Below are 21,759 nucleotides of genomic sequence, written 5' to 3' on the forward strand. Positions count from 1 at the left end.
TTAACAGCCACTCCCATTCCCTAGATCACCTAGTACCTCTAGTCAAGACCAATACAGAAGCCCATCCCCAAATACTAATTATTGGTTTTAAATTATAGTTGAAGATTAAAAGTTTAAATCCAAGCATATAATAAGTCTTTTTTTTTTTTTTTTTTTTTTTTAACAGAGTCTTGCTCTGTCGCCCAGGCTGGAATACAGTGGCACTTCTTGGTTCACTACAACCTGTCTCCTGCAATTCTCTTGCCTCAGTCTCCTGAGTAGCTGAGTTTACAGGCATGCACCACCATGCCCAGCTCATTTTTATTTTACTAGTAAAGACAGGGTTTCACCATGTTGGCCCAAGCCGGCCTCGAACTCCAAACCTCAAATGATCCACCCGCCTCAGCCTCCTGAAGCGCTGGGATTACAGGCGTGAGCCACCATACCTGGCCCCAAATAAGTCTTATTTCAAAAGAGTAAAGAAAATATTAATCTTGCTATTCCTTTTGGTTCCAAAGCATAATAAAGTAGAAATGTTATAAATTAATAAAGAAAGTCTCAGCTCAAAAGTCATTCTCACCTCTTCCACAATATCTACTTGAGGGTCTTCATTATCACTACTGTTCGTGACTGAATCCTCATTTGAAATACTGTCAGCTTCTTCTTCAGGTACCTTCAGATCTCCCCCATCAATAATTCCTAGAAATTCATTCTCATCTACATCTCTTGTACTTCCTATTTCTTCTTTGGAAGATGTATCGCCAGTTCCATCTATTTGAATTATTTCATCAATATCATCATCAGTAACCTGAATGCTTAAATCCACCTGAGAATTAGAATCCTAAAAAGAGAAAAACAATAAAGTTCTAGTCAAATAAGGTATATAAAATATTGAATCCAAATTTAAAATTAACAGACATTCCACAAATGGTCACTTCAAGCAAATTTCTGTCTTATGACATTAAAATCTAACTTTGATTTTTAGAATAAGCCTAGCATTTCTATGTAACATAGGAATAATTTTTTAAACTATAAATAAAGTAACCCACTTACAATCATAGGGAGACAGCAAATGAGTTCATTACTTTCAGATAATATTTACCAGTTTTTACACATACCATCTTAAATTTATATAGTACCTATTAGGATTTTACTATTTCACTTGACTTTAAACAATAATTCAATGAAATAGAAAAGACAAATGTCATTGTGCTTAACGGATAAATAAAAATGTAAAGGATTACACTAAGTGAAATAAGCCAAACACAGAAGGATAAATCTTACATGATTCCACTTATATGAGGCACCTAGAATAGGCAAATTCATAGAAACAGAAAGTAAAATCGAGGTTACTACAGGATATGAAGAGGGGAATGAAAAATTATTGTTTAATGAGTACAGAGTTTCTGTTTGAGAAGATGAAAAAGTACTGGAAATAGAGAGTGGTTATGGTTGTACAACATTGTGAATGTACTTAGTACCCTGAAATGTACACCTAAAAACGGGTAAAATGGCAAATTTTTATGTTATAGATAATTCACCACAACAAAAGTAAAAAATATGTAAAGGAAATTTAGTAATCACCTGTGGTCACGTAGATGGCTATTATTTTATCATTACCTTCATCCAGCACAGTTAACAAATAAACCCCCCTGCTAAGTATTTTATAGGCATTTTCTAATTTATTTATTTTATTTATTTATTTATTTATTTATTTATTTATTTATTTATTTATTTATTTATTTATTTATTTATTTATTTATTTATTTATTTATTTATTTATTTATTTTACACTGGAGGCTGGAGTGCAGTGGCGTGATCTCGGATCACTGCAACCTCCAACTCCCGGGTTCACACCATTCTCCCGTCTCAGCCTCCCGAGTAGTTGGGACTACAGGCGCCCGCCACCAGGCCTGGCTAATTTTGTTTTTGTATTTTTAGTAGAGACAGGGTTCCACCGTGTTAGCCAGGATGATACAGATCTGCGGACCTTGTGATCCACCCGCCTCAGCCTCCCAAAGTGCTGGGATTACAGGCATGAGCCACCGAGCCCAGCCTGCACTCTTCACTCTTCAATGTAGGCTTCTATATTGGTCATACCATACTACCCACCCCAACCCATTAGTTTGTCATAGACAGGACAAAGATCAATAAAATGTCAAGTTCCTTAAGATCAGGGGCTGTTTTATATGATTATATATGCTACAGAATCTATAGCAGTAGTTCTTAACCTCTTCGGAAAAGTCAGAGGCCCCTTGAAAACTTGGTGAAAGCTCCAGATGCTATAACGCTGGTTGTTTTGGAAACCCATACATATATTGACACACATAATACATAAGCAACAGGTTACATTAGCTTTAAGACTGGAGTATAGAAGTGTAGCCCAAGCAAATGGAAAGGATGACTTTCCATCCTTTACAATCAGAAATATAAAGGTTATGGTGGGGTGGAGCCAAGATGGCCAAATAGGAACAGCTCCAGTCTACAGCTCCCAGCGTGAGCAATGCAGAAGACAGGTGATTTCTGCATTTCCATGTGAGGTACCGGGTTCATCTCACTAGGGAGTGCCAGACAGTGGGTGCAGGACAGTGGGTGCAGCGCTCCGTGCGTGAGCCAAAGCAGGGCGAGGCATTGCCTCACTCGGGAAGCGCAAGGGGTCAGGGAGTTCCCTTTCCTAGTCAAAGACAGGGGTGACAGACGGCACCTGGAAAATCGGGTGACTCCCACCCTAATACTGCGCTTTTCCGACAGGCTTAAAAAACGGCACACCAGGAGATTATATCCCGCACCTGGCTCGGAGGGTCCTATGCTCACGGAGCCTCGCTGATTGCTAGCACAGCAGTCTGAGATCAAACTGCAAGGCTGCAGGAAGGCTGGGGGAGGGGTGCCTGCCATTGCCTAGGCTTGATTATGTAAACAAAAGCAGCCAGGAAGCTTGAACTGGGTGGAGTCCACCACAGCTCAAGGAGGCCTGCCTGCCTCTGTAGGCTCCACCTCTGAGGGCAGGGCACAGACAAACAAAAAGACAGCAGGAACCTCTGCAAACTTAAATGTCCCTGTCTGACAGCTTTGAAGAGAGCAGTGGTTCTCCCAGCACGCAGGTAGAGATCTGAGAACGGGCAGACTGCCTCCTCAAGTGGGTCCCTGACCCCCGAGCAGCCTAACTGGGAGGCACCCCCGAGTAGGGGCAGACTGACACCTCACACGGCTGGGTACTCCTCTGAGACAAAACTTCCAGAGGAATGATCAGGCAGCAGCATTCGCGGTTCACAAAAATCTGCTGTTCTGCAGCCACCGCTGCTGACACCCAGGCAAACAGAGTCTGGAGTGGACCTCTAGCAAACTCCAACAGACCTGCAGCTGAGGGTCCTGTCTGGTAGAAGGAAAACAAACAAACAGAAAGGACATCCACACCAAAAACCCATCTGTACATCACCATCATCAAAGACCAAAGGTAGATAAAACCACAAAGATGGGAAAAAAACAGAGCAGAAAAACTGGAAACTCTAAAAATCAGAGTGCCTCTCCTCCTCCAAAGGAACACAGCTCCTCACCAGCAACGGAACAAAGCTGGACAGAGAATGACTTTGACAAGTTGAAGGAAGAAGGCTGCAGACAAATTACTCCGAGCTACAGGAGGAAATTCGAAACAATGGCAAAGAAGTTAAAAGCTTCAAAAAAAATTTAGATGAATGGAAAATTAGAATAACCAAGGCAGAGAAGTTCTTAAAGGACCTGATGGAGCTGAAAACCATGGCATGAGAGCTACGTGATGAATGCAGAAGCCTCAGTAGCCGATGCGATCAACTGGAGGAAAGGGTTTCAGTGATGGAAGACGAAATGAATGAAATGAAGCAAGAAGAGAAGTTTAAAGAAAAAAGAATAAAAAGAAACAAAAAAGCCTCTAAGAAATATGGGACTATGTGAACAGACCAAATCTACATCTGATTAGTGTACATAAAAGTGATGGGGAGAATGGAACCAAGTTGGAAAACACACTGCAGGATATTATCCAGGAGAAATTCCCCAACCTAGCAAGGCAGGCCAACATTCAGATTCAGGAAATACAGAAAATGCCACAAAGATACTCCTCAAGAAGAGCAACTCCAAGACACATAATTGTCAGATTCACCAAAGTTGAAATGAAGGAAAAGACGTTAAGAGCAGCCAGAGAGAAAGGTCGGGTTACCCACAAAGGGAAGCCCATCAGACTAACAGCGGATCTCTAGGCAGAAACTCTACAAGCCAGAAGAGAGTGGGGGCCAATATTCAACATTCTTAAAGAAAAGAATTTTCAACCCAGAATTTCATATCCAGCCAAGCTAAGCTTCATAAGTGAAGGAGAAATAAAATCCTTTACAGACAAGCAAATGCTGAGAGATTTTGTCACCACCAGGCCTGCCCTAAAAGAGCTCCTGAAGGAAGCACTAAACATGGAAAGGAACAACCAGTACCAGCCATTGCAAAATCATGCCAAATTGTAAAGACCATAGAGGCTAGGAAGAAACTGCATCAACTAACGAGCAAAATAACCAGCTAACATCATAATGACAGGAGCAAATTCACACATAACAATATTAACCTTAAATTTAAATGGACTAAATGCTCCAATTAAAAGACACAGACTGGCAAATTGGATAAAGAGTCAAGACCCATCTGTGTGCTGCATTCAGGAAACCCATCTCATGTGCAGAGACACACATAGGCTCAAAATAAAAGGATGGAGGAAGATCTACCAAGCAAATGGAAAATAAAAAAAGGCAGGGGTTGCAGTCCTAGTCTGATAAAACAGACTTTAAACCAACAAAGATCAAAAGAGACAAAGAAGGCCATTACATAATGGTAAAGGGATCAATTCAACAAGAAGAGCTAACTATCCTAAATATATATGTACCCAATACAGGAGCATCCAGATTCATAAAGCAAGTCCTGAGTGACCTACAAAGAGACTTAGACTCCCACACAATAATAATGGGAGACTTTAACACCCCACTGTCAGTATTAGACAGATCAACGAGACAGAAAGTTAACAAGGATACCCAGGAATTGAACTCAGCTCTGCACCAAGCATACCTAATAGACATCTACAGAACTCTCCACCCCAAATCAACAGAATATACGTTTTTTTCAGCACCACACCACATCTATTCCAAAATTGACCACATAGTTGGAAGTAAAGCTCTCCTCAGCAAATGTAAAAGAACAGAAATTATAACAAACTGTCTCTCAGACCACAGTGCAATCAAACTAGAACTCAGGATTAAGAAACTCACTCAAAACCACTCAACTACATGGAAACTGAACTACCTGCTCCTGAATGACTACTGGGTACATAACGAAATGAAGGCAGAAATAAAGATGTTCTTTAAAACCAATGAGAACAAAGACACAACATACCAGAATCTCTGGGACACATTCAAAGCAGTGTGTAGAGGGAAATTTATTGCACTAAATGCTCACAAGAGAAAGCAGGAAAGATCCAAAATTGACACCCTAACATCACAATTAAAAGAACTAGAAAAGCAAGAGCAAACACATTCAAAAGCTAGCAGAAGGCAAGAAATAACTAAAATCAGAGCAGAACTGAAGGACATAGAGACACAAAAAACCCTTCAAAAAATTAATGAATCCAGGAGCTGGTTTTTTGAGAAGATCAACAAAATTGATAGATTGCTAGCAAGACTAATAAAGAAGAAAAGAGAGAAGAATCAAATAGACACAATAAAAAATGATAAAGGGGATATCACCACCAATCCCACAGAAATACAAACTACCATCAGAGAATACTACAAACACCTCTATGCAAATAAACTAGAAAATCTAGAAGAAATGGATAAATTCTTCGACACATACACCCTCCCAAGACTAAACCAGGAAGAAGTGGAATCTCTGAATAGACCAATAACAGGCTCTGAAATTGTGGCAATAATCAATAGCTTACCAACCAAAAAGAGTCCAGGACCAGATGGATTCACAGCCAAAGTCTACCAGAAGTACAAAACTGGTACCATTCCTTCTGAAACTATTCCAATCAATAGAAAAAGAGGGAATCCTCCCTAACTCATTCTATGAGGCCAGCATCATCCTGACACCAAAGCTGGGCAGAGACACAACCAAAAAAGAGAATTTTAGACCAATATCTTTGAGGAACATTGATGCAAAAATCTTCAATAAAATACTGGCAAACCAAATCCAGCAGCACATCAAAAAGCTTATACACCATGAACAAGTGGGCTTCATCCCTGGAATGCAAGGCTGGTTCAACATACACAAATCAATAAATGTAATCCAGCATATAAACAGAACCAAAGACAAAAACCACATGATTATCTCAATAGATGCAGAAAAGGCCTTTGACAAAATTCAACAACCTTCATGCTAAAAACTCTCAATAAATTAGGTATTGATGGGACGTATCTCAAAATAATAAAAGCCATCTATGACAAACCCATAGCCAATATCATACTGAATGGGCAAAAACTGGAAGCATTCCCTTTGAAAACAGGCACAAGACAGGGATGCCCTCTCTCACCACTCCTATTCAACATAGTGTTGGAAGTTCTGGCCAGGGCAATTAGGCAGGAGAAGGAAATAAAGGGTATTCAATTAGGAAAAGAGGAAGTCAAATTGTCCCTGTTTGCAGATGACATGATTGTTTATCTAGAAAACCCCATTGTGTCAGCCCAAAATCTCCTTAAGCTGATAGCAGCTTCAGCAAAGTCTCAGGATACAAAACCAATGTGCAAAAATCACAAGCATTCTTATACACCAATAACAGACAAACAGAGCCAAATCATGAGTGAACTCCCATTCACAATTGCTTCAAAGAGAATAAAATACCTAGGAATCTAACTTACAAGGGAAGTGAAGGACCTCTTCAAGGAGAACTACAAACCACTGCTCAATGAAACAAAAGAGGATACAAACAAATGGAAGAACATTCCATGCTCATGGGTAGGAAGAATCAATATCGTGAAAATGGCCATACTGCCCAAGGTAATTTATAGATTCAATGCCATCCCCATCAAGCTACCAATGACTTTCTTCACAGAATTGGAAAAAACTACTTTAAAGTTCATATGGAACCAAAAAAGAGCCCGCATCGCCAAGTCAATCCTAAGCCAAAAGAACAAAGCTAGAGGCATCATGCTACCTGACTTCAAACAATACTACAAGCCTACAGTAACCAAAACAGCATGGTACTGGTACCAAAACAGAGATATAGAGCAATGGAACAGAACAGAGCCCTCAGAAATAATGCCACATATCTACAACTATCTGATCTTTGACAAACCTGACAAAAACAAGAAATGGGGAAAGGATTCCCTATTTAATAGATGGTGCTGGGAAAACTTGCTAGCCATATGTAGAAAGCTGAAACTGGATCCCTTCCTTGTACCTCATACTAAAATTAATTCAAGATGGATTAAAGATTTAAATGTTAGACCTAAAACCACAAAAACCATAGAAGAAAATCTAGGCAATACCATTCAGGACATAGGCATGGGCAAGGACTTCATGTCTAAAACACCAAAAGCAATGGCAACAAAAGCCAAAATTGACAAATGGGATCCAATTAAACTAAAGAGCTTCTGCACAGCAAAAGAAACTATCATCAGAGTGAACAGGCAACCTACAGAATGGGAGAAAATTTTTGCAATATACTCATCTGACAAAGGGCTAATATCCAGAATCTAAAATGAACTCAAACAAATTTACAAGAAAAAAACAAACAACCCCATCAACAAGTGGACAAAGGATATGAGCAGACACTTCTCAAAAGAAGACATTTATGCAGCCAAAAGACACATGAAAAAATGCTCATCATCACTGGCCATCAGAGAAATGCAAATCAAAACCACAATGAAATACCATCTCACACCAGTTAGAATGGCCATCATTAAAAAGTCAGGAAACAACAGGTGCTGGAGAGGATGTGGAGAAATAGGAACACTTTTACACTGTTGGTGGGACTGTAAACAGTTCAACCATTGTGGAAGACAGTGTGGCGATACCTCAGGGATCTAGAACTAGAAATACCATTTGACCCAGCCATCCCATTACTGGGTGTATACCCAAAGGATTATAAATCATGCTGCTATAAAGACACATGCACACGTATGTTTATTGCGGTGCTATTTACAATAGCAAAAACTTGGAACCAGCCCAAATGTCCAACAATGATAGACTGGATTAAGAAAATGTGGCACATATACACCATGGAATACTATGCAGCCATAAAAAATGATGAGTTCATGTCCTTTGTCGGGACATGGATGAAGCTGGAAACCATCATTCTCAGCAAACTATCGCAAGGACAAAAAACCAAACACCGCATGTTCTCACTCATAGGTGGGAATTGAACAATGAGAACTCATGGACACAGGAAGGGGAACATCGCACACCGGGGCCTGTCGTGGGGTGGGGGGAGGTGGGAGGGATAGCATTAGGAGATATACCTAATGTTAAATGACGAGTTAATGTGCACAGCACACCAACATGGCACATGTATATATATGTAACAAACCTGCACGTTGTGCAAGTGTACCCTAAAACTTAAAGCATAATTTAAAAAAGGAAGAAAATAATGGATTTGAACCCTAAATTTATACCATCTACCAAAATTAACTCAAAATGGACCAAGGAGCTAAAGATAAGAACTAAAACTATAAATCTCTTGGAGGAAAACACGTGGTGAAAATTTCATGACATTGGATTTGAAAATAATTTATTGGATATGACACCAAAAGCATAGGCAACAAAAGAAAAAAATAGATAAAATGGACTTCACGAAAATCAAAAACTTTTGTGCTCAAAAGACATTATTAACAGAGAGTAAAGGCGACTCATGAAGTGGGAGAAAATATTTGCAAATCATACATCTGATAAGAGGTGAATATCCGGGACATATAAAGAACTACAACAACAACAAAGCAAACAGTCCAATTAAAAAAAAAATGGGCAAAGGACTTGAATAGACTTCTCTGCAAAGAACATATACAAATGGCCAGAAGTACATAAAACAACGTTCAACGTCACTAATCATTAGGGAAATACATATCAAAACTACAAGATACCACTTCAAACCCCTTAGGGTAGCAATTATTTGAAAAAAAAAATAAGTGTTGGTGGGGATGTGGAGAAATCAGATGCTTGTGCACTACTGTTGAGAATATAAACTGGGTCAACCTCTATGGAAACTGTATGGCAGTTCCTAATAAGATTAAAAGTAGAATTGTCATATGATTTTGCAGTTCCATTTCTCTATATATATCCAAAAAAAATAAAGATGGGGATTTGAAGAGATATTTGTACACCATGTTTACAGCAGCATTATTCACAATAGCCAAAAGCTGGAAGCAACCCAAGTGTCCACAGACACTTGAATGAATAAACAAAATGCAATATATACATACAATGGGATATTATTCGCCTTAAAAAGGAAGTAAGTTCTGACACATGCTACAACATGGATGAACCTTGAGACATTATGCTAAATGAAGAAGGGCAAATACTGTCTGATTCCACTTATATGAGGTAACTAAAGTAGTCCGATTCATAGAGATGGAAAGTGGAATGGTTGTTTCCCAAGGACTGGGAGAGTGAGAAATGGGGTGTTACTGCTTAATGGGCATGGAGTTTGGGAAGATGAAAAATTTCTAGAGATGGGTGGTGGTGATAGCTGCACAACAACGTGAATATACTTACTGTCACTAAGCTATACAGTTAAAAATTCTAAAAATAATTTAAAAATAAAATAGCTAAACAGTTAATTTTATGTGTATTTTAGCACAAGAGAAAAATCGAATTTTTAAAAATCAGTAGTGATACACTACTATACTATGTGGCAAAACTGATCAAAGTACTGGTGGCAGGAAAAACTGGCACAACCTCTTTTAAAAATATTGTGGCAATGTATTTCAAATGCCTTAGAAATTTTCAGTTTTTTTACCTTTTAAAAAATGTATTTTAGGCTGGTCACAGTGGCTCATACACCTATAATCCAAGCACTTTGGGAAGCCAAAGTGAGACAAGTGCTTGAGGCCAGGCATTTGAGACAAACCTGGATAACACAGTGAGACTCTGTCTCTACACACTAATGAATTAATTAATTAAAAATAAAAATATATTTTTAAAAATGCAATGCAAATGAAGCTTAAAATAAGAATAAAAATGTTCCTGATGGCATTTTTAGGTACCATTTATAACAGCACCAAAAACCATGAAATATTTAGATAAAAATATAACAGAATATGTACAATATGTATATGCTAAAAACTAGAAAATATTAGTAAGAGAAGTCAAAACCCTAAATTTAAAAAAAACTTAGGTCCATGAATTGGAAGACTCAATATTGTGAAGACGTCAATTCCCCTTATGGATCTACAGATTCAAACAACCCAAATCAGTCTTAGCAATTTTTCTTTTTAGAAATTGACAAGCACATCCTAATATTTATATGGAAATATGAAGGAATTAGAATAGCCCAAACAATTTGGAAAAAAGAACAAATTTGAGAGATTCACACTCTCTGATTTACTACAAAGTTACCATAATCAAGACAGTGTGACTAGCAAAAAGATAGTCACATGAATTAATGAAACAGAATGAACCTTCAGTAATAAACCAACACAGATATAGTAATTTTCACTAAAGGTGAAGTGCTTTAGATACTTAATGTGCACAGACAGCTAACTCAGTGAGACAAGGCAGTCTTTTTAACAAACAATGCTAAAACAATTGAATATCCATATGTAAAAAAAAAAAATGAGCCGTCCAGGCACGGTGGCTCACGCCTGTTTCCCCAGCACTTTGAGAGGCTGAGGCAGGTGAATCACCTGAGGTCAGGAGTTCAAGGCCAGCCTGACCAATATGGTGAAACCCTGTCTCTACTAAAAATACAAAAAAATAGCCAGGCATGGTGGTGTGCACCTGTAATCCCAGCTTCAAGGGAGACTGAGACAGGAGAATCACTTGAACCCAGTGAGCTGAGATCACGCCACTGCACTCCAGCCTGGGTGACAGAGCGAGACTCTGTCTCCAAAAAAAAAAAAAAATGAACCTCCATCTAACATTGCACCATATACAAAACCAACCCAGAATAGATCACAGGCCTAAATGTAAAACCTATAACTGTACAATTTTTAGAAGTAGAAAATCTTTGCAGTCTTTGATAAGACACATGAAGCAGAAGTCAAAATAATAAACTAGACTGGAAGTCAAAATAAATAAACTGGAAAATAAAAATAATAAACTGTACTTCATCAAAATTAAAAACTTCTCCTTACCAAAAGATAGTGTTAAGTACTAAGGATGTGGTGTACCAACAACAAATCTTATACATTGCTGGTAGAAATACAAAATTCCACCATATATTGCTGGTGAAAATACAGCCACCTTAGAAATGAGTTTGACTGTTTCTCATAAGCATACATTTATCATCTTATCTAACAATCCCACTCCTAGGTATTTACACATACAAAACCTACATATAAATGTTTTCAGGACTGTTTCTTTTTTTTTTTTGGAGACACAGTCTCACTCTGTCTCCCAGGCCAGAGTGCAGTGGCATGATCTCAGCTCACTGGGTTCAAGCGATTCTCTCTCATGCCTCAGCCTCCCAAGTAGCTGGGATTACAGGCGTGTGCCACCATGTCCAGCTAATTTTTGTATTTTTAATAGAGATAGGGTTTCGCCATGTTGGCCAGGCTGGTCTCGAACTCCTGACCTCAAGTGATCCAACTGCCTCAGTCTCCCAAAGTGCTGGGATCACCCAGTGCCCGGCCCTTTCAGGGGCTTTATTCACAAATACCAAAAACTGGAAACAACCCAAATGTCAAACTGGTAAATAAATGTGGTACAACCATACAATGGAATATACTGATAAATGCAACAACATGGATGAATCTCAAACGTATTGTGCTAAAAATGCATGCTACATGATTGTGTCTAATATTTTGGAAAAGGTAAACCTATCCCAAAAGAAAACAGGTCAATGAGTGACCGCCAGGAACTGGGGGTTGAAAGAGGGTATTGACTACAAAGGCACATGAGGAAACTCTGAGGTAATGAAAATGTTCTCTATCTCAGGTAGGGTTGTATAACTTCATGTTTGTCAAAATTCATATTGTACATCGAAAAGCTACCTTTTAAAAGATGAATTTTATTGTATACATATCATGCCTCTTTAAATTTATTTTACTTTTCTTTGAGACAGAGTCTGGCTCTGTCACCCAGGCTGGAGTGCAGTGGCACGATCTCGGCTCACTGCAAGCTCGGCCTCCCAGGTTCATGCCATCCTCCTGCCTCAGCCTCCCGAGCAGCTGGGACTACAGGCGCACACCTGGCTAATTTTTTGCATTTTTAGTAGAGACGGGGTTTCACCATGTTAGCCAGGATGATCTTGATCTCCTGACCTCGTGATCCACCCGCCTCGGCCTCCCAAAGTGCTGGGATTACAGGCATGAGCCACCGCACCCGGCCTAAATTTGAGTTATTTTAAAGTCAATTAGTTCGAGACCAGCCTGGCCAACATGGTGAAACCCCCCTGTCTACCAAAAATACAAATATTAGCTGGGCGTGGTGGCACAGGCCTGTAATCCCAGCTACTTGAAAGGCTGAGGCAGAAGAATCTCTTGAACCTGGGAGAAGAGGGTTGCAGTGCACTGAGATCACACCACTGCACTCCAGTCTGGGGAACAGAGCGAGACTCCATCTCAAAAATAAATAAATAAATAAATAATAATAATAAAGTCAATTAGTATAAGATTTGTCCTAGGCCTAAACCATATGTTGAAATTGGCTTTTTGTTTGTTTGTTTGTTTGTTGTTTTTGAGATGGAGTCTCGCTCTGTTGCCCAGGCTGGAGTGCAGTGGGACGATCTCGGCTCACTGCAACCTCCACCTCCCAGGTTCAAGCGATTCTCTTGCCTCAGCTCCCGAGTAGCTGGGATTACAGGTGCCTGCCACCACACTCTGCTAATTTTTGTATTTTTAGTAGAGACAAGGTTTCGCCACCTTGACCAGCCTGGTCTCGAACTCCTAACCTCAAGTGATCCATCCGCTTTGGCCTCCCAAAGTGCTGGGATTACAGGCAGCAGCCACCGTGCCCGGCCTGGCTTTTCATTTTAATAGCAACAAGTACTAAAAACCTTAAACCACAAGATCTTTTGTTGAAAAATGAATCAGAGCTTCTGTGTTACTTTGCCAGATGAGGATAAGCTTATAAAGGAATACTGAAGATTCCAGGACTCTTATAGTTGAATTTACATAGCCTCATACCATTTTCCTTCAGTCAGTGAGGCCCTCTTTACTCTAGGAGAGGATTAAAATTACAAATCTAAATTTAATTTCAAAACAGCAAAAGAGTTATCATTCTCAACTTTTTTCTTCAGAAGCACTTACACCAGGCATTGAAAAATTCACATGATTATCTGACTCCAATCTCTTCTGAAGTGGTAATTTGACCAAAATAGCCAGGAGTTGTGTAGCAACATCCATAACTGATACCACAGGACCATGAAAAGAAAGATTTAAGTCTTTCACATAGCCAAACATCCACCACATAGATCATCAATGAACTCCTCTAGGTCAAACTGTTATGAGGGGGCTTTTGCTCCCTCTCAAAAGTAGGAAATGTCTCCCCAAGGATCAAGCAAGGGCTTCAAGCATTGCCCTTTGAAAAGCCAGAAAAAATCCGCATGAAGAATTTAATATTCTGCCTACATTTTTTGATAAATGTCTTGGGAAACACAATAATTCAAAACCTTGGCTCTAATATATTTGAGTTTTATGTCAGCAGATGAGACTTCTTTTAGAATTACTGGCTGTGTCTTAGCACTAATGCATGCCATGTGCTGAAATAGACAGCAATGCTTTCTTTACTAAAGCAGCAAAACCATGTTTGCCAAGCATCTCAGGAACTCCAATGGTATAGAGTACCAAATTTTACTAACCAAACTTTTCATTATTACAAAGATGTCAGTTTCCAATTTAAAAAAAAAAAAAAAGAAGTCACAACATAAAAATTCTTTGATGGTATCAATGTACAAATAATGATTAAAATCAGATGTTGGCAGCCCGAAGAAACACTGGTATTTTTAGTCTGTTGAATGTTAAAGGAAAGTCGCTGCTGATACTTCTATGAATTCCAGCCAAACGTGAAAGAAATGTCAACATTTCTAATGCAGATGATGTCATCTGACACAGGAAATGCTTCCTTTTTTTTTTTTTTTTCTCTGCTCTAAAACAAACCAGCTCAATAATGTCCAATATTCTCAGCTTAACCAAGGTGTCTTTGATTGTATGTGGTTTCTGTGACTCGGTAGTACAATAAGCAAGTAAATAGGATGCTTCATGATAAACCTTTGTTTGCCAAATCCAGCTTCCAGTCTTTGCAATTTAAGCTTCCCTCCAATGAAAGAACCGTATTTTTCCAATAGCTAGTAAAAATTTGCAGAACTTCATACCCACATGTGGGGATAAACATAAAACAAGATAAGCCTAATCTACAGTACACATTCTTTTCACATTTTCAACGTAAACTATACCAAATTCAGTGGTCTAAAATTTTAATGGCAGGGCATATTTTCTTTAATTATTAACAAGAATTTATTACAATATAGTAACAATGATAACTATATATTGCCTGACCACGTAGAGTAGCATCCCATGCCACTCCACTCTTATTTGGAATGAAATATACCTTAATATATTTTGACAGATATAAAAAATTATTTTGTTAAATTGGCTTTCTTCTTATAATGAAGAAAAAGTCACATATCTGGTTTAAACATCTCTGATTTTGATATGTTAATTTCACAATGGCATATAGAGACTCAAAAAGTATTTACTCAATTTAAATGAATTCTAAAGTCAATTATTGATAGGACATTTTATCTTTTGGAGGAATATGTGTGGACTGAGAAGAAAAATGAAAACTTTTTTTTTTGGTTTTTTTATTATTATTATTATTATACTTTAGGTTTTAGGGTACATGTGCACAATGTGCAGGTTTATTACATATGTATCCATGTGCCATGTTGATTTCCTGCACCTATTAACTTGTCATTTAGCATTAGGTATATCTCCTAATGCTGTCACTCCCCTCTCCCCAACCCCACAACAGTCCCCGGAGTGTGATGTTCCCCTTCCTGTGTCCATGAGTTCTCACTGTTCAGTTCCCACCTATGAATGAGAACACACGGTGTTTGGTTTTTCATCCTTGCGATAGTTTACTGAGAATGATGGTTTCCAGCTTCATTCCAGTTGATCGCATCTGCTACGGAGGCTTCTGCAATCTTCGCGTAGTTCTCGAAACTTGGCTTTCAGCTCCATCAGCTCCTTTAAGCCCTTCTCTCCATTGGTTATTCTAGTTATCCATTCTTCTAATTTTTTTTCAAAGTTTTTAACTTCTTTGCTATTGTTTTGAATTTCCTCCCGTAGCTCGGAGTAGTTTGATCGTCTGAAGCCTTCTTCTCTCAACTCGTCAAAGTCATCCTCCATCCAGCTTTGTTCCGTTGCTGGTGAGGAACTGCGTTCCTTTGGAGGAGGAGAGGTGCTCTGCTTTTTAGAGTTTCCAGTTTTTCTGCTCTGTTTTTTCCCCATCTTTGTGGTTTTATCTACTTTTGGTCTTTGATGATGGTGATGTACAGATGGGTTTTTGGTGTGGATGTCCTTTCTGTTTGTTACTTTTCCTTCTACCAGACAGGACCCTCAGCTGCAGGTCTGTTGGAGTTTACTAGAGGTCCACTCCAGACCCTGTTTGGCTGGGTGTCAGCAGCGGTGGCTGCAGAACAGTGGATTTTCGTGAGACCACAAATTCAGCTGTCTGATAGTTCCTCTGAAAGTTTTGTCTCAGAGGAGTACCCGGCCGAGTGAGGTGTCAGTCTGTCCCTACTCGGGGGGTGCCTCCCAGTTAGGCTGCTCGGGGGGTGAGGGACCCACTTTAGGAGGCAGTCTGTCCGTTCTCAGATCTCCAGCTGCGTGCTGGGAGAACCACTACTCTCTTCAAAGCTGTCAGTCAGACAGGGACATTTAAGTCTGTGGAGGTTCCTGCTGATTTTTGTTTGTCTGTGCCCTGCCCCCAGAGGTGGAGCCTACAGAGGCAGGCAGGCCGGCCTCCTTGAGCTGTGGTGGGGTCCACCCAGTTGGAGCTTCCTGGCTGCTTTGTTTACTTAAGCAAGCCTGGGCAATGGCAGGCGCCCCTCCCCCAGCCTCGCTGCTGCCTTGCAGCTTGATCTCAGACTGCTGTGCTAGCAATCAGCGAGACTCTGTGGGCATAGGACCCTCCAAGCCAGGTGCGGGACACAATCTCCTAGTGTGCTGTTTTCCAGGCCCGTTGGAAAAGTGCAGTATTAGGGTGGGACTGACCCGATATTCCAGGTGCCGTCTGTTACCCCTTTCTTTGACTGGGAAAGGGAACTCCCTGACCCCTTGCACTTCCCGAGTGAGGCAATGCCTCGCCCTGCTTCGGCTCACTCACAGTGCGCTTCACCGACTGTCCTGCACCCACTGTTTGGCACTCCCTAGTGAGATGAAACCAGCACCTCAAACAAAAATGCAGAAATCACCCATCTTCTGTGTCGCTCAGGCTGGGAGCTGTAGACCAGAGCTGTTCCTATTCAGCCATCTTGGCTCCACCCCCGAAAAATGAAAACTCTTACTTAGAAGTTATATATTCTCTTATCCTCTCACTCCATTTTTCACTCATACATTGATTCTGAGCTACATCAGTGGTTCTTAGCCTTGACTATATATTACAATCACTCCAGAAGCTCTTAAATATTGATGACTAACCCCCATTCCAGATCAATTAGATTTAAATCTCTTGGGGTAGACCTGCACTTTCTTTTAAGGCCCAATGATTTGATCATTCAGCCAGGATTGAGAACCACTGAGCCAAATAAACTAATTCTAGATCCTATCCTTAAAAGCTTATACTCTACTACACACGAGTGTGTACATATTCTTAGATTACTGCATATACAAAGATAAATGTACCTGTCAATGCAAAGGGAACATATCAATGTATCTTTGAACTACATTATGACAGACATGCTTCAGGCGACAAAACAGAAGAGCTACATCCAATTTAATAATGAAGGAAAAATCAGGTGGAGAAGTACTGAAGATTTCTGGAAGAAGTAATGAATAAGCAGGAATTAACCAGAGGAAAGGATGGTGGGAAGAAACTCCAGGCATCAAATAGATGGGATAACAAAAAGCAAAGAGAGAAGCAGGAAATAACAAGGTTAAAAACCAAGAATCACTCACAGTTTGGTGTTCCCAATAAAGTATATTCATGTGAGGAAGGAAGAGTAAATAGGAAACTTTGGCAGAGAAAGAAGGCGTAATATGCTTTGTATATGTATAGTAAGGTGCCTGAAGTTTATTTATTATAGGTGAAGGGCAGTCAGTGATGTGTTAAGTGGAGAAAAGACACAATCAGGCTGCATTTGGTACAGATCTCTGGAAGCCACCAGGAAGAGAGGGCTAACATGCACTGAGCATTTACCACGGTGCCAGTGTGCTGCTGAGCACTTTACATTGATTGTCTTAACTAATCCTACCACAATTACATGGTAGATACTATTATCCTTATTTTACAAATGAGTAACTTCTCTAAGTCATACAATTATTAAGGAATAGAGAAGGGATTCAAAACAATTCTGATCCCTGAAGCCTAGGCCTTTGACCTCTAGGATAGATGGATTGGCAGGAGCAGAGTAAGAGGTAGAAGAGACTACACACTGATAAATTAGTTAGATAAAATTATCCCACACGAGAAACAATTAGGGCAATGGCACTAGGAGTGGAGAAGAAGGAACAGATTCCAGGAATATTTACAAAATTTAAAAATTGTCAAACTCACATGATTCAGCCTTAAAAAGGAATGAAATTCTGACAAATGATACAATATCGACTAACCTTGGAAAACATTATACTAAGTGAAATAAGACAGTCAGAAAAGGGCAAATATTGTATGATTCCATTTTTAAAGAACCTAGAAGAGTCAAATTCAGACAAAGAAAATAGAACAGAAGTTATAAGGGGCAGAATCAAAAGCTATCAAGAATATATTTTGTGAAACAGAATGATCAAACCACATAGATCCTTACCTCTTAAACCTATAGATCCATAAACTCTCCAGTAGTTTACAACACAGGAAAAGTAAACAAGTAGAGTTGATTATAACCTGCTTTAAGTTACTTATAAAAAGAAAAACTACTTGTAAAGTCTTTGAAAATTAGTTCAGCATAAACCTACCAAACTGCTTACTATCTTAAAGGTAACTTACAATAAATAAATAAGCATTTTACATATACTCTTGTATGTTTGGATTTTTGTGTTTTAGATATAGACCTTTTTTAAAACTAACAAGTTACATGAAAAGTTACCCAATATATTACAAGCTCACAGAGCATAATAGCACTAATCTAAAGCTTACTATGGTGCCAGAAGCTTTAAATACTTCATATATATTATCTCTGATAATTCTCAAAATTAAAAAGTTGGTATTAGGGGCCAATTTAAAGACTAAAATTGAATTTCAGGGAGTAATGTTACATAGTTTGCTTTCAAGGAGTGAACCTAGAATTTGAAACTCCTGTGGTTTCAAAGCTTATGTTCTCAACTACTACCCCCTAATGAACACTTGATTAATATCCCTTAACTAATCTATTTCCCCATATCAGAAAAAGTACATGATGACATACAATACATAACAGTAGAATAAGTCCTTGACTCAATCACACCAAACATCTGCAAAATTCGCACAGAATCCAGGTAAAAAGTGCCTCCAAAAGTAGTAGTGATGAAAACAAACATTTCACATTTGTAGTTAGTTTTACCTCAAAACCAAATGTTTCATAATTATTAGTTTAGCCTACATTTATTTACCAAGTGTTAAATATTACGTAAAAAAAAAACATAAAAAACACTCAATAAAACATTTTAATACGAACACTTATAGCAAAACTAAAAACAGATTTGCTCAGAGATCTTGAACAGGTTTCAATGAATATCTGAAACATTCTAAAACAGGTCAAATAGTTTCTGATTGTCATTTTCTTTGTTCATGGCCTTTCACTATGCCCTATGTCTTTCCCTAACTAACAAAATTTAAATATCATGAAGATAAAATATTAAGGTGGTGCTTAACTATCCATTGCTACAGATTTGTACAGTGGCTCTAGATGATGGCTAAACCACTAGCTGGAGCAAAAACCTGTAAGTATTTTTCACATGTCCTGAATTGTATAAATAGAATTAGCCACAAGATGTACTTTATATTTGTAAAAAGGGTGCAATTTTTTTAATTTTTATAATCCAAAATTCTCCAGGAATCTTTCTGCCATTAGTATTACTTCCTTGAAAATTAAAAATTCAGACCTATTTTCAATATCAAAAGTTAACTAGAAGCTAATTTTTAGTGGTTTCAATACCAAAAGAAATTAAGTAAAACTAGTATTTTAGTAGGCAGGGAGAAACAAAATTACTAGCAACATAATCCCTCATGTAGGGAAAAGTTTCCATATAGGAATTCAGAAAAATTAGGTAGAGCAGGAAAAAAAAACTTTGTGGGCTTCTTTTGTATATTACATTTGATAATTAATTATCTCAAAACATTCCATAAACTACTGGTCTAGATTTCTGGGTCTTTTAATTTTTATCTGCAGACAAAAATAAGTTTCCCAATGTAAGAGACTGGTAAACAGATTACCTTTTAAAACAAACACATTTTCTCTGAAGAAGTATTCTAATTCATTTACTGAAATGAAAAATTTAGAAATGCTAAGCATGAATATTTTAAGAACTGATGGTTATATTAAAAACAACAATAAAGAAACAATCTTCTTGGTTGTACCACATGTGAATGTATATAACACTACTGACCTGTACATTTAAAAATGGTTAAGTTGGTAAATTTTATGTTACGTGTATTTTATCACAATTAAAAATTGTTTAAAATCACTAGAAAAAAGAAAGAATCTTCTAAAGGAAAAAACAAAATATATATAATTCTGATTAACATTACAGCTTGAAAATATTCAGGATATCCAATCACTGGCCACTGTCTGTCCCCTGATACCAACAAGTTGGACACAGAACTATACCTTCTCTGATACAGATATGTTGCTAGGTTCCTCTATATTTCTTGGTTGCTTTACAGAATCACATCCATACATCCTATTTTGAAGAATATGAAGCTGAATATCAGTCACGTGCTGGTGCAGAGCCCCATGAGGGCTGGTGGAGAGGGACTCATCATGTGGATTTTGAGCCATGCTAGCTGAACCACTGAGCACTGACTCCAAATTAGAATTTGTTTGAGAGACCTGTGGAGAAAATACAACACCTGGAAGACTAATATACTGAGAACTTTCCTGATGACACAACAAAGCTTCAGGCACGATTTTATGGTCATTTCCAGGAGATACAAGTATATCACTGGTGGCATTTTCTAAGTGTTTCCTATCTACTGGCCCAGAAGGTAGAATTGTTGGTTGCTGTAGCACAGTTTCAATTCTCTGTGATTTTTCAGTAGTTGCTTGAAGACAGCATGGATTCAATTGTGGAACACTAGTTTGTATTACTGAAGGCTGGCCAAGCTGTTGAAATACTTGCTGAATTGGATGCTGAAGAATACCTGCTCTTCCAGAAGTCTCTGTCACCATAATCGGTACATTGACTTCATAAAGGTGACCTTAAAAAGGAAAAAACAAAATTATAAGTATAATATAATTAAAATTTCCTTTGACAACCACCACAAAAAAAAAATCTCATCCACAAAGGCTGAAAAAAAATATACCAATATGTTAATGGTGGTTATCTCTAGGGGTTTTTCTTTTATTCTTCAGACATTTTTGGATTTTCTACAATCAATATATAAATTCTTATTTTTTTAATTACATATGTTTTGCTTTAATTCCAGACTTTTCCCACAATTGCTTATATGGCACATTTTGAGATACATAAAGGCCACCAATATTTAATCCATGAACCTCTTCCATTGTTTGATAAATTAATGTTATCAACCAAAAAACTGGATTTTAACAAACATAATCATGTAAAATATACTTCATATATTTAAAATATCATATAGCAAGACAATGCTATCCAAAAGAGAGTTAAATGATTTCAAAAGTAATCAAATTTCTTCTCCTTTCTTCCTTTAAAATAACACTACAAAAGAAAAAAAAAAGGCCAGGCGCGGTGGCTTATGCCTGTAATCCCAGCACTTTGGGAGACCGAGGCAGGTGGATCACGAGGTCAGGAGATCAAGACCCTCCTGGCTAACACGGTGAAACGCCATCTCTACTAAAAATACAAAAATTAGCCGGGCGTGGTGGCGGACACCTGCAGTCCCAGCTACTCGGGAGGCTGAGGCAGGAGAATGGCATGAACCCAGGAGGCAGAGCTTGTAGTGAGCCGAGATCGCGCCACTGCACTCCAGCCTGGGCAACAGAGCGAGACTCCATCTCAAAAAAAAAAAAAAAAAAAAAAAATAGGACTTATTTTTGAGTGTTGAGTTAGGTGCTTTACTTAAACTTTACAACAACCCAAAGAAGAGGTATGATCCTCTTCAAAATCAAGAGATGGTGCTCTGAAAAGCAGAGACTGGTTAACCTCCAAACTATTGGATGTTTTATCAGACCATGCAATCTCTAATAAGAAAGGGGGCAAAGGTTGATCAACCTAATCTTTAATCCGTAATTAGAGCTAGCAGGAATGCAGGTAAGTTATTTTATTTTGTATTTGTTAAAATTTAGAAAACTGA

General features: G+C 38.4%; 1 protein-coding gene across 1 annotated transcript in view; it reads right to left on the reverse strand.

Annotated features, from left to right (window-relative positions):
- Positions 1-21,759, reverse strand: part of GTF2A1L (general transcription factor IIA subunit 1 like) — a 59,564-nt gene that overhangs the window by 9,956 nt on the left and 27,849 nt on the right. Inside the window, exons 6-7 of the mRNA XM_032176391.2 lie at positions 20,096-20,685; positions 560-820 (exon numbers count right to left, since the gene is read on the reverse strand). Coding sequence (XP_032032282.1) covers positions 560-820; positions 20,096-20,685 — 851 coding nt within the window. The remainder of the gene's footprint in view (positions 1-559; positions 821-20,095; positions 20,686-21,759) is intronic.

This window comes from Hylobates moloch, unplaced genomic scaffold, assembly GCF_009828535.3.
Source record: "Hylobates moloch isolate HMO894 unplaced genomic scaffold, HMol_V3 SCAFFOLD_15, whole genome shotgun sequence".
Taxonomy (NCBI): Eukaryota; Metazoa; Chordata; class Mammalia; order Primates; family Hylobatidae; genus Hylobates; species Hylobates moloch.